The following is a 14,047-nucleotide window of genomic DNA, read 5'->3' as shown; positions in this document are numbered from 1 at the left end:
CACATCCTGAATGATCGCAGCACATAAAACACTCCAACACTCGTACAGTTTTACTGTTTATTACTTAGAAAATCAAGATTTAATAAATAATCTGTAGAAACGTAAAAAAAAAAAAAAAAAAGCTTTGTTTTGGTCACTTCAGTGATATTGGGTCTAAAATGGGGGTCGACATCAGTAGTGACTCGTCTAGTGATTCTGGAACAGCAGCTTTAAGGCCTCTTCGATTGTGGCATCAGGACAATCTGTTTGTCAATGACAGTTTTGGATCCGTGTCAAATATGTTTCACAGTAATAGTACACAAAAGTTGAAATCAAACAAAATGGGGTATGTTACAAACATCTTTTCACATTTAGGGCCAGTCACTGTATTTAGTTTGGTGGCCAAGTGTTCTGTAAGAGTAGTGCATAGCATTGGTCAGATAAGCAATACATAAACATTGTCTCATAAGACATGAACATACAACTTGAGCACAATATTATTAATGACATCAAGTGGCACAACTAACATGACAGACAAACACTGTTATTTTAAAATGCTTCACTGTACTACTCCATTATCCAATTGGGAAGTAATCGTCGCTGGTGTAATGTGAGCATGACGTAGTAGATTGTCAAAAAATCATTAACAATAATATTTGTCACTGTCTGGATGTCTATAGTTACTGCTTTAGGCTTTGGTGAACTGCAGTTAAAACTATTATACACGGTCTGTATTCCAACTAAATGAAGTGTGTTGTTGAATATCAGCATTGTTCTGAATAATTTCCATACAGCTGAATGGTTTAGAACAATGAAATCCAAAATAATTTCGCTTTTTGATTGAGGCACAACCACATTTTAACAACCGTCTGCTACTTATTGCTTTTGCATCTATATATCATCTTGACTTAGACCACAATAGGAATAGTACAGATCATTGCAGTGATAGAATAAGACAAGGGTGTTCAGTCCTGCACCTGGGGGGCTAACGTCCTACAGATTTTAGATCCAACACACTTGCCGCTACAGGACAGTGGGCCTTCAGGAACAGGCTTGGACACCACTGGAATAAGGCATACATTATATCTGCCGTTTGCTCCGTGGAGGTCCTGTTAGCTTTACATTTTCAGTCTGTGGTTAGGGATCATGAAGTTCTTACAGCTGGTGATTTCAGAATGAAATACAGTATATTTTCTTTGGGGGTAAACAAGCTGGAAGCTACACATTCTGTGTACTGTCTGGGCGTACAACACGTGGCCACTGAACTCTAGTGTGAAAGTCTACTTGACATCAGTACATCTGGCTGGTGTTTCCTGAACCAGTTCGGACCAAGCATTTTGCCTTGATACATTCTCACATTTGCTGTACAAGGCAGTTTTCACGGGTTAAGGCAGTTGGGCCAGTTAAATTCGACATGACCTACACACCAAGCTGCCTTTTCAAGTGTACTCTGGTTCGGTTCTTTGGGAGCTCCAGAGTTTAGGTAAGGAGCATTCAAAATAACCAAACGTCAAACAGACCCAAGTCCCCATCAAATGAGGAATAGTCTTATTAAAGACACATTCACATTAAAATGGCATGTACAAACAGCCAAACTGCACTTATGCTTTTATCTTGCCTTAAACTGGTAGAAGGCTATAAATTACTGTAATGTATCTCCACAAAAAAGGCTTTCCAGATTATATTCACTCTATTTGCACAATAAATAATAATAAATAGGATTTCTTGCTCAGGAAAAGCAAATTAAATTAGTCTCTGCTGGATGTGGATTGCAAGATGTATAAGCTATATTGGTTGCACTTTATTTTACAGCATGTGCACTTTACAGTGTATTTACCTAAGAAAATACTGGGTAATATAAGGTAACTACATGGGTTAGGTTTAGGGGTAGGTTCAGGTTTATTACCCAGTTGTAGTAATCACTATATGTACATAGTATGTAAATGGAGAGCAGGACTGTAAAATAATGTGCTACCGCTATGTTTCAAGCAAAAGATCGGTGAATCCTGAAGCTTTTCTGTTCATCTTGCCCTTCTTTCCTCTCCCTCTTATAGTTGTCCTTCTAGCATGCTGCTAATTGCCTGATCCAGTGCATGAGGCTGTTGAATCTTGGGTTTAACCCCTATTGCAGAACCCTGCAACCTTTGCAGCTCCAGGATGCTGTCTATAGCACTTTGCAGGTGTTCACTCAGTTCCCCTTCCTCTACTAGTGCAGGCACACTTGGAGACTCTGCTGCCGAAGCAACCAGCCTGTTCCTTTTAAGCACTGGAGTGCACTGCTCTGGAAGTAAGCCTTGCACCCGTGAAGCTACATAATCTGCTACGGCCACAGATTCAGAGCGGTTCTGTGAATCGCTACCTGTCCTAATTGTTTCCATGTCAGGGTGCAATTTCAGCTTGTTTAGATCATTTTTGTTCTCTTCGACATTTGTCAGAGGAGGCTTGAGGGATCCATCTTTCCCCGGCATGGCGCCTCCCCTAGTTAACTGCCCGCTGTAGTTTCGTTTATACCCAGAGATGGCATTCGAGGCATCACATGCAGAGTTGTGGATGACTTTGCGGGATCCTGACTCATGTTTGATAGTGAGGCGTAGTGCTCCTCTGCTGCTGGAGCGATATGTTTTGAGGCCAGGAGGTCTGTCAGATTGCAAGGTCCACGATGGTGGAGATGGAGGACAACCGGAAAGGCCAGTCTGGACAGAAGACACTTGACTGTGCTGCGATGAGTTCTTAGGCCTTGACATCAGGAAGGACTCTGCTGAACCACCAAAATATTGAAACCTGTTCACATTCCACTATTTCTGGTCAAGTAATTGTTATACCTCTGTCCACGTTACAGCAAAGTTCCTCAAATCCCATTCTAGATTCCCTGCAGAGTTTAGCTTCAACTCTAATTCTAAGCTAATCGAGGTTTTCAGATTTACTAGAAAATTACAGGTAGGTGAGTTTGATCAGTGTTTGATTGAAACTGCAAGGCAGTGGCCCTCTAGGGCCAGATTTGAGGGATCCTGCTTTATAGAATTGCATGAGGATATCAATGAAGAGAAACAGAGACACACGAAAGAACATTGTGCCTTTATACCTGGATCTCTTCTGGCTCGCCGTTTATCCTCCCCCAGTGAGAGTCTCTCTGACTGCAGAAACAAACGCTCTAGCATCACCATCTCTGCTGACGGGCTCTCCTGCTAAAGAAAGCAATAACAACTCAGACCTGCCACCTCTTATATTCCCAAAAACCAAAATGATATTCAGCGTTTCAAAATGCAATCTGTTACCTGGGATTCAGCCAGGAGTAGTTGCCTGTACTTGTTTAGCATGTCTTTGGTTCGTTTCAGCAGAACAACTGAAAAACACTCAAACTGCGTGTCCACTGCACAAAGAATGACAGACACTTTCATTAAGTTTTGTTTACAGTGGGGCCCATTACAGGACAACAATTTTGTAAATCAAATTCAAACTTCTTTATAGGAGTCGAACCTGAGATGAAGTCAGTCTGGCTGGGTAGAGCTCTAGCACAAGTATGGTAGGGCAGCAAATGTCTGACAGCATCCTCCACTGAAACAAACGGAGCCAAAGTGTTTGGACTGAGAACAGCACTGTGGTCCAAAAATAGCTGCTGTTTGACCCTGAAAATAACAAAATACACAGAGTTTTTATGTTAACATGTATTGTTACTATTGTAACAATTAGTTATTGTGACTTTGTGGATGAATTATATCTATATCATATATATATATATCATTCAATATGTGCACTGTTGGGGTGCATCCAGGAACACAGTTGGGAAACACTGCTCTAATCTGCCTCCTAGCAAGTAGCTTCTACCATCACTGTCTGCATGTCTAGTCAAAATCAGGTTATTCTGGCCATCAAGGGATGCAGTATGTAAGTAGAAGAGCAGTCATTTAGCAGATACATTTATTCAGTGACTTAAAGTATGACAACGTCAACCTTCTGGTTTTCAGCCCAGAGCTTTAACCACTTTACCTTATTCAATCTCCAAATCTGTTTTCTTTAATAGTATTTATGCTGCTTATAGTCAGTGTCTCCAATTTGCATATCAAAGAAAAATGTACAAGATTCTCATGGTGCCATTTGGACTTAACATCCTATATTATAAAAGTAGTTTTAACCATACTGACAAATTACAGTCTCAGTTACAGTCTCTCTGCATACGCAAATTACTTTAGACAAACTATATTTGAGTGAAAAGAACAAAAAGTAGTTATTCAAACTGTTACTGAAACTGGAGTTGTTGTTTTTTGGAAGTGTTTTTAGCTCCACTGTCATGCAGAGTTTAGTTCCCACCCTGCTTCAACAGACCTACCTGTAGTTTTCAAGTAATCCTGAGGGACTTGATTAGTTGGCTCATGTGTGTTTAGTTTGGGTTGAACCTAAAATCTGCAGGACTGTGGCCCTCCAGAAACTGAATTTGGCACCCCTGCTCTAGGGGAAACAATTCGTATACTATCAGAAGCTGAACCATCAGAAGCTGCTAGCTCCCTTTGCATACATTTTGGCCTTTTGTCTCCATGTGTGAAACCAGTAGTGAAGAATCTGGCAAGGCTTGACTATTGTAATTCCCTCTATTTGGACACTAACCAAGCAACTCTTAACCATCTGCAAATGGTGCAGAATGCAGCTGCTGGGCTCCTTACTGGTGTGCGTAAACGAGAGCACATTACTCCTGTTCTGTTCAACTGTTGTTTTTAGTGGTGCTATATAAATAAAGTTGAGTTGAGTTGTATAGGTATTGGAGACTCTCACACGGCAAGTCAGATTTGGGGAAGGTACGACCAATCCTGCTCCTGGAGGGCCACTGTCCTGTAGAGTTTATGTCTAAACCCAATTAAACACCTGAACCAAAGTAAAGTCCTTCAGGATTACTAAAAAATTCTGGGCATGTATTTTAAGACAAGTTGAAGCTAAGCTCTGCAGGGTGTTGGCCCTCCAGGACCAGGATTGGACACCCCTGTCCAAGTCTCATATACAAACATGTATTGTCCACTGCTCACCAAACTGGCAGAAATCAAAGTGCCTTTCTGTTGAGATGCACTTGTTTTGGTTTGGTCAGACAGACCTTTCTTTGAAAGACTTGTTTTGACCTCTGAAAAACAAGTGGGCAAACCCAACTGTGGTTTACACACTGTGACTGGGTGCACAAGCAGGTTTGGGTTGCAATGTAAACCTTTTGCACCCAAAGGCAGAAGGGTTCACTGCTGCTCCTAAAGATTTCCAATTGATAATTACACAAAGATGTGTTGGAGCAGGGTTGGAATTGAACTCTGCAGAAAGGTAGCTCTCCGGGAAGAGAATTGGGCATCCCTGACCTAAGGTAAGTTTGTTGCCTTGAAAATTATTGTCTCACTGTTGTTTCCCTTTGTCTGGTCAGACACAATGACACTACAGCTTCAGTAAGCAATCAATGCAGGACTTGTCTGTATCTTTACATTGTGAGATAACATTTGAATGTTTAATAGACAACTTTAGGTTACTTGAAAATGCACACCAGAGCATTTACCTCACTCTGTTTTCAGAGAACTCGGGCTATGCCAGTAACCTTACATCTTTTTGAATCCATACTGAGGTCTACATAGAATTAGAATGCAACTGAGCAAGTGTATTTTTACTTACATGTGTTGCCTCTTTGCTAGTGTCAGTTTCTCCTCCTTCGGACTGCATGCAGTTGGTGTCTGTGACACAAAATACATATTAATAAAATAATACTTTCCGAATTACTTTGAAATAACATCTCCCTGAAATCTAGAATGATCTCTTGAAGACTTCACATTTTATTTATTATTTTTGCACCTTGACCTTCTGAACTGCTGAGTAGGTCTCTTTGTCCTGGGAATGCAGGTATACCATCTCCCGTAAGTCATGCTGGTCCAAAGAGATTATTCCACTGTTGATCTCTAAAAAGGAAGTATCAATTTAATGCCAAAAAAGAATGATAGGATGATTATAACAAAAATGTGTTTGTTATAAAGAATATGTTTCTAACAATGGCTGTTTAGTTCTTCCACAGCTACAGTGATAATATTAATTGTAATATATTCAATATTCATGTACTGTAGCGGGACAAGCCAATGTTTAACTTTCCACCTTTCCAGAGAGGACGCTCCGGATAACAACAGAGTCAGATTAACATAGCTGAAGTTTGTCATTCTTCATTCAATCCAGAAGAACCTGGTTGCAACTTCAGCACCATCAAACAACTGCATTCAGACACTCATTCAACAGCTAAGGCAAAGCAAGTATCGTACATTTAACTAACTATACAGAGGTTTAGTATAAGTTGTAGACCCCTTGTTACCAAGATGCTTTAAATTAAGAAACTGATGGTTTTGTTCAAGTGGTTAACTGACTTTTACGTTTCCATAGCTTCATTCATTCACTTTCACTTTCAATTTTACCAGTGTATGCTTGAATGTCTATGTGTTTGTTTAGACTAGTTATGTGTTTGTGATTTAACTAATTTAACATGAGTGTTGATTCTGTGGTCACTGCTTGCAAACAAAGACTCTCGTAAATTGAGAATTAGTTAAACTGCCTTTGATACAACTTTTCTAAGGCAAAAAGGAAGGGCTCTTACTCTTTACAGGCCCCTCCTGGCACTTGGGTTCAGCACAAAGAGCAATCGACATGAAGGAATCCAGCTCATCTGAGCCTGGGGGTGTTGAGCCTATCATGGAGTCTGTGCTTGTGGTCTTTACAGTAGGAGATTGCAGGAGAATGTCACTGTGCTCTGAGGCATGGTACACTGCCAAAGGAATCTCTTTATTCTCACATGATGCAGAAAAGGTCTCAGATGCAGTTAAAGGTGTAAGTGAATCCTCAGTTTCACCTGTGGCAGTAGAGATGTTGTTGTCAATTTGCAGAAGCAGAGTTGTAGCTAAGGTCTCTTGGGTGGCTGATGGTTTAAGTGGATCCTGCAGGGAAAGAAGTATATTGTCTATTTACTGAAGAGGTATGAAATACTTTCCTAATATGCTGCCGCATTTTCATTTCTGTGTTTGAATGCAATTACACAAAATGCTTGAGAACCTATGACGGAGCACAATTAAATTTACCTGTTGAGGAAGATGTATTAATCCCTGATTGTGATACAATGGATTATGCTCTCCTTCAGTAAATTGTTGCTCTTCTGTTTGGGTGATCAGTTGTGGGGATAATGACAAAACTGGCTCTGGGGTACAACTAACATCGGGTTGTGACTGTAGTAGAGTTGATACTGGAGAGGGATGAAAGTGAATCTCCACAATAGGTGCTTCCACTGAAGCTTGAGGAGGCAATCTGCTCTCCTGCCAAATTAGGTTTTTTTTAAAAGCAGTGAACAAACATATTGAGCCCCAAATATATTGTAATATGCAACCATGTTTTCAAAATGTAATTCAAACATTTAAATGGTTATTAAATTGTTATAATATTTACTGTTCGACAACATAAAAAACATTCTTAACGTTACAACCGAAAATGTCACAAATTAACTCACTTGAAGCAATTCGTTGACTTTCTCCTTATCTTCTGTTGTTTTCTCAGACGAGAGAAGTACTGAATTCTGGGTAAGACTCACTATCCCCTCAGGTCCCCCTACCAGATCTCTTTGTATCACTGACTCACCATTCCCTATTGGTGCGGTGGTCATGTTAGGAAGGAGCATATTAGCATTATTAATCAATCTGATCTGGTTTCTGACAGTGTTTTGAACAACAGCATCATGCTGCCCCTGCACTTGAGGTGCATAGGTCCCTGCTAGCTGTGTTGGCATCTGGAAGACAGTAGGAGGTGTTGGCCGAATCGGTAAAGACCCTGATAGAAGTGCCCCATGTTTGAGGGTAAGTTGTCCAGTTGGAGAGGTGAAAATAGGGCTGAAGTTAATTTGCCTTGGCTGTATAGTCACAATTTGAGAACTGTCAACGTTGGGTTTGTTAGACATCTGATTGCTTGGTGTACTAAGAAGACACCTTGAAATGCTTGTAGACTGGGTCATAGTTACAGGTGTATGGCTGGGCAGAAAGAATTGTCTCTGACCCTGAAAAGGATCTTGGGGCTGAATGACAATCGGGCCTCCCTGACCAACCAAATTAAAGCTAACAGGTTTGCTAACACTTGGTGCGGACTGTGCTTGCAAGGACTGCTTTGAGCCAACAGAAGGGGATAGCAAGACACTCTGTGTTGTATTTGCTGAGATAAAGGCAAATCCTGACAATGGTTTCTGTCCTGATGGCCTGGGACTGATTTGTACAAGCCTGGGCTGGATGTTGACAGGTAACTTGGGCTGAATGGGTAGAGGAGTTTTTTGTAACATGACCACTGATGGAGTAATTGTTTTAACAGTAGAGGCCAACATCTGGCAGCTTGTGAGGCTTGGCAGGGTCTTTTGGGTAATCATGCTGGTCCTTTGTGCTGAATTAATAGAAAAGGATGCCTCGAGTGGAGGTGTGGGGAAGACATTCCCAGGAAGTAGACTCATTAACTGGGTTCCTGGAGGCTTGAGTGAGGGGCAGCCTGGACCAACGGCTAACAACGATGGCTGAGGAGGCTCTACTGCTGTTTGTGTGTCCTTTGGTAAAGAGATCAATCCAGGCATGGTCAATGGTTTGGAGAAATATGGTGTTGCAGGCAAAGAAAGGGATACATCAGACAAACCAAGTTGTAGAGTCTCTGCTGTCTGGGCAAGTCCTGCCTCTAATGCAAGAGTGTCCTCAGTGATATCTGCCTCTTGGAGACTCTGCTGGAGAATGTCACAGATCTCTTCTGACTCTTTCCGCTGTTCCACTACGTGGACATTGGGATCTTCTTGTGCCTCTTCTGGACCTCCACTTCCTAGGGATGATACCGGTGATGCAAGCAGCGCCTCCTCCAGAAAGGACAGATCTACACAGCCAGAGACAGGAGTGTCCTGAGAACTTGCATCATCTGCTAACAGAGATGCAGGACTCTGCAGAACAAAAGTTCACAATTATGTAATACGTTCGCTAGGAACACAAACACTACTTTAGAGCTTAAATTCAAATATAAATTCTTTTAATGATAAAAAGTGGGTTTTGTTAGACAGAAATACAATACTGAGTTCTGGGAGATCTCAGCTGAAACAAATCTATATGTGACCCATGCTGGCAAAACGAGCATGGGCTGATTTCGAGCTACGGGCAAAACAAGTGAAAAGTTAAAATTTTGGTTGCTTTTGAGGTTTTCACAAAAATGTGTTCATTAAGCCCTCGTTTAGCTATCCCAGTGCTCCAAATATAGATTAAACATCTAAAAGTGTCTTTATTTGTGCGTTTTCTGAGAGGAGTACCTTTCCTTTCCCTCTGTTTGCTTCTCACGCTTCCCCTCAGCATAAGTTTGGTAATCGTTGTAAAGCAGTATTCCAACTTTGTGAATATTCATAGCAAATTCTCGATGGCATAAGTCTGAACCATGGAAATTAGATTTTCAAACTTATGCTGATATAAACAAAATGTTCTTACTTGCGCTGACTGACAGACAGCGCCCCGTTATGCACATACTGTATTTCAAAATATCTGTCTAGGCAAGTATTCACGCAAACATTATCTCTTATGTCTTATGTTTGGTTAACTGTTGGGGAAAATCATTTGTAACATTACATCTGTGCGATACAGTAGGTCTGAATATATAGACTGTCTGTTAAAGGTACAATATGTAAGAATTTTGTAATAAAATATCCAAAAATCACTTGCACAGTGTGATATTTTTCCTGCAGTTGTGTACTTACAATATCCCAAAAGTCTCCAAAGATTTTTTTTTTCAGAGAAATTCCCATTTAAAATAATGGCCCGTCCCGGAAAAAAATTATATCTGTCAATGACGCAATATCCGCGTTATCCTCGGTTTCCGCTTGTACTGGCATAGTCATGATGTAACCATTGTGACAGACGTGGACAACTGTGTAGTGCATAACGTTTAGCGGCACGCTGTTCTTATTTGGGTCAAACATTATGGACCATGGCAAGCAGACTTTGGGACAAAAAAGAAATAAAATTAGGCTCAATATCAGCGTGGCGTTTTCGAGATGCCGAGAGCTCCATGTCCGTGACAAACTTGGACTTAACAGAGCTTCACGAGTCACGACTTGACAGCAATACCGCTCTTGCACATTCTTTATTAGACAGGTGAGCAAATGTACATAAAACCAATCAATGGTATATAGCTCAACATGATGAAATGTTAGAATATGATCTGTATGTTATTCTAATGCATTGATCTAGCTTACTAGTAAGTTGCTAGTTTCATATAGCAAACGAACTAACACATAGAATAACATTATAACTTTCAACACATGCTGTTTAGTATGATAGTGTAACGTTAGAGCGAGTGAAACAGCGCTGCGTTACCTCACAGGTTTAATTCGTCAAATAAACTGACCTGTGCGAGTAGTAATTCAGCAGTTGCGGGTAGTTCGGTAGAATTAATCATTTTTCCTTTATATCCGCTAGACTCGCGTGTGATATCTGTCTATTATTAGCAATCACGACCTGATTCATACCAATGTAATGTTAAAAAACATGAATGTTTTCACTCATCCATTAACATTATTAGATCCATCAGCTTGACAGCAAGTCCCAGCATTCAGCTCGTCACTGCGTCATCAACCTACGCCTTTGTTATTTTAAGAGGTTAGCGACCCCTAGCGGCGAAAAAAAATCACATATTGAACCTTTAAATAAAATATTAAAATAAATAAATAAATGTTAATCAAACATTTTTGGTATCCTGGGAAAAAAAGTTGAATATAATTTTTTCCTATTTAGTTTTGACTTAGTGTGTGCCAAATTGGGTGGTATTCCCAGGGATTTTAAGGTATGGTTACTAGGTGATTTTGTTTTGGAGCCTTCAGGAAACTTTAAATCAATTTTTCACAAAATTTAATTTGCTGACTCCATCGACTTCAAACAGGTGTAGCTCAGGAATTTTTTTGTCTGATTTCAACAAATCATACATCATTTTGAATGTTTTTAATAGGATGGGGAATGTAGAGAATAGAGAAAATAACACATTTTAGAAAATTTGCTCATTGCGACTCATTTTGCCAGCACAAGTAACAGAATATATTGCTTCTTCCATAGGGAGAAAGGTCTAGACTCACTGGAGTGTCTGGGAAGAGTGATGGCTCTCCAGAGGATGAATTAAGGAGTAAGTCTCCACTTGGCAGCTGTTTGAGCAGAAGGGAGGAGTGACAGTTAATTGCCTGGAGTATTTTTTAGACCTTGTATTTGCACACAAAATGTATATACAAACACTTAAGTTTCTCTTGTTAAGGTCCTTCTCAGTTCCTCACGTGAGATCTCCCTACATATGACCTTATAAGTGTGGAAAGGTTTCCAAATTACCACAACTGAAAATTTTTGGAGAAAGTTCTGTAACAGGTAGTCACTTATGTTCCTAACTTTAAAGATTACAGCCACACAGTAATATTACAATCCCGTCATACCTCGTTTGTCCCATGAAGAAAATCATTCAGGGCTTGAGGGTCACTGTTTCAAAGCAAAAAAAAATAGTAGTTTACATGAGACAAAATATCTTGGAACTCTTCCGTTGTAAATGTTTTTTTGTTTTTTTTTTGCTGTAAATAAAATACATACAAACTGAGAAAATTCAATTTACTAGATGTAACACTTACCACAAAACATCAAATAAACAAGTACCATCTTCATCCTCCATTTCAACTAATTAAGAAGAAAGGTAGAATGGAATTACAAAACTATAAAAAAAATCAAACATATAACAATTTGTATGGATAAAATATGCATGCATCCCTTCATATTCAATCTAATATGCAGTATTGTGTTCATATAAAACTTAATGAACTATATAAATGAACTCATATGACAAATTCACTTTAAAAATGTGTTACGCTATTTTAGATTTTCTTAGCTTGGTGCCAAATCTCTTTCGCAATGTATTAAATGTGATAAAACCATGCAATTATGTAATAATCTAGGTTTGTGAAGCAACCTAACCTCTTATTAGAGTGGCTCCATTCAGAGCTGGGAGAGAGAGTGTGTGGGGACTTCATTGACTGGATTTCAGGGACTGGCTGTGAGAAAACCAGACATGTGGACATATGCTTCTCAGTTGGGACATCGAGTCATCAGGATCTGAGAAAGTAAACATGGGGTGTACAGAGTGCTATTAAATAATCTACACTGTAAAAAATGCATGTATTGTACAATACACCTCAGTGTATTGTACAATTTGGTGCTTTTTAAGTCATTAATAATGTAAAAAGAATAAAGCCTATTTATAATAACGCAAATACCAATCAAGAAAAAAACGGCTTGGATGCTAGGCTTCATTTTACTTTGTTCACTTTCCTAAAATATCTTAAAGTCCACGATTTAGTGTTTAAGTTATTCAGTGTTATTTTATTAACGATAAATGCACATTTCACTGTTAATTTAAAATATTAGGCCTATATTAAAATGCTGAATATGACTTATCTATCAATTTTAAATATCTCTTGATTGATAAAATAAAAAGATAAATAATAACTAATTGTGTGTTTCAAAGGAATTAGGCTTTGTAGAAATGACAGATTAGAAGTATGGACTGTAGGAATGACCAAATATACGCTGTTTACAATTTCTTTATAACCATTCAGTGATATAAGACATACAGGCGGAAGCAATCCCATAACTTCACATTAAAAGAAAAATGCTATTATGCATAATGTAGCCTACTGTATAATATTAATTATGTAATGTCTAAAATAAAATGTCAGAATATTTAATATAGGCTACATGTCGCGTGGACATCATGAAATGCATGCCTTATATGTTCATTATCCTTCATTTGCTTTGGCCGAAACCCATCTCCACTAGTGAAAATTTCTCTATTTCTCTCTCTCTCTCTCTTGACTTTCAGCGGAGGTCCAAGCACCAGATCTCCTGCAAAGACACTTTCTTATTTTTCTTTACCTGTCCTGCACCCGCATTTCATTACCGCAGCACACACAGGCTATAATGCTGTAATTAACATCACAGTCAGTTTTAGCAATGCCTCCCAACATTATCCGTTTATCATGCCCCAAAACCAGAGCAATCATTAGCGTTTGCGTCTCAGACGCTTGAGGTTTAAAGGGATGCTGTTCAATACGGTGATGAGGACACAAAAGCTCTTCGTGTGAACACGCAGCTGCACGTGTATCCCATCATCACATCTCGTGCCGCGCTATAACGCGCGCATCCTAATGCGGCATTTCGCAGAGGAAGAAGGAGACGAACTCACCAGCGTCTTTGTGCTTTATTATTGTCCTTTCAGAGGGGCCTGTGCGCCATCCATCCATACTCACATGCTCAAGGAGGAGGGGGAGACGGGCTCGTGCGGGTGGGTGACAAACACAGAGGTGGAAGACACAGAAAGCGCGTGTGCATGTGTTGCTCTTCAATCTGAAACACACTGGAGGCGAAAGAATGGATTTCACTGAAGCGCGCATCTCTTTACACACACACGAGGCACTTTCACGCATTGCACATAATCTTGATTTTGCCACATCTTGTTCAGAGATTTGCTTCAGAGACTAATGCATGTTCCCTTGCTGTAGTTTTGTATGTTTAGTGTCAAAGATTGTCTTAAATAATAATATTTTAATTAATTCTGTCCTTCAAACTAAAATCCTAATATTATCATATTTTGTAAAATAATAATAATAATAATAATAAATAAATAAATAATAATATATATATAATATAATAATAAGATATATCCAGCAGGCTGTTACGTTTTGTAATTTTACAGAAACAGGAATGTTGTTAAATAGCCTATATTGTTTACTTTAGATATTTCAGTGTTGAGCAGTTCATTTCGTTGATGAATAATTTTTTTACACAATTATAGTGTTTTTGCTTTTTCACAGAACAAACAGAACAAGCCAACAGAAAAAAAAGACGAGACAAATTATACGAAGACAAATTATCTTTTGACTGGACTGTTAATGCTTAAATACAAATTAATAAATGTTGTGAGTCCTTAATTCACTTATTTTATTTTAATATTCATTATCTACTACCCTTATGACTCATAAAAATGACAATGGTAACAA

General features: G+C 39.2%; 1 protein-coding gene across 4 annotated transcripts; it reads right to left on the bottom strand.

Moving 5' to 3' along the window:
* Positions 1-45: 45 nt before the first annotated feature.
* On the bottom strand, positions 46-13,356 carry LOC307009617 (BRD4-interacting chromatin-remodeling complex-associated protein-like). Of its 4 annotated transcripts, XM_079633481.1 has the most exons (15): positions 13,234-13,356; positions 11,967-12,104; positions 11,627-11,672; positions 11,438-11,480; positions 11,093-11,158; positions 7,475-8,923; positions 7,053-7,283; positions 6,827-6,911; positions 6,575-6,742; positions 5,791-5,894; positions 5,614-5,672; positions 3,457-3,605; positions 3,255-3,349; positions 3,062-3,164; positions 130-2,737 (listed from the first exon to the last, which is right to left on the bottom strand). In XM_079633481.1, the coding sequence occupies exons 3-15, from the start codon at positions 11,665-11,667 to the stop codon at positions 2,028-2,030; spliced, it is 3,303 nt and encodes a 1,100-aa protein (XP_079489607.1). In that variant the 5' UTR covers positions 11,668-11,672; positions 11,967-12,104; positions 13,234-13,356; the 3' UTR covers positions 130-2,027. The 4 variants fall into 4 exon arrangements, with proteins under 4 accessions (XP_079489605.1, XP_079489607.1, XP_079489604.1 ...); XM_079633479.1 differs by having other exon boundaries at positions 46-2,734; positions 6,575-6,911; XM_079633478.1 differs by having other exon boundaries at positions 6,575-6,911.
* Positions 13,357-14,047: the final 691 nt, after the last annotated feature.

The sequence above is a fragment of the Phoxinus phoxinus genome (genome assembly GCF_949152265.1).
Source record: "Phoxinus phoxinus genome assembly, chromosome: 13".
In the NCBI taxonomy this organism is placed as follows: Eukaryota; Metazoa; Chordata; class Actinopteri; order Cypriniformes; family Leuciscidae; genus Phoxinus; species Phoxinus phoxinus.
This window is presented reverse-complemented; position numbering and strand designations above follow the sequence as displayed.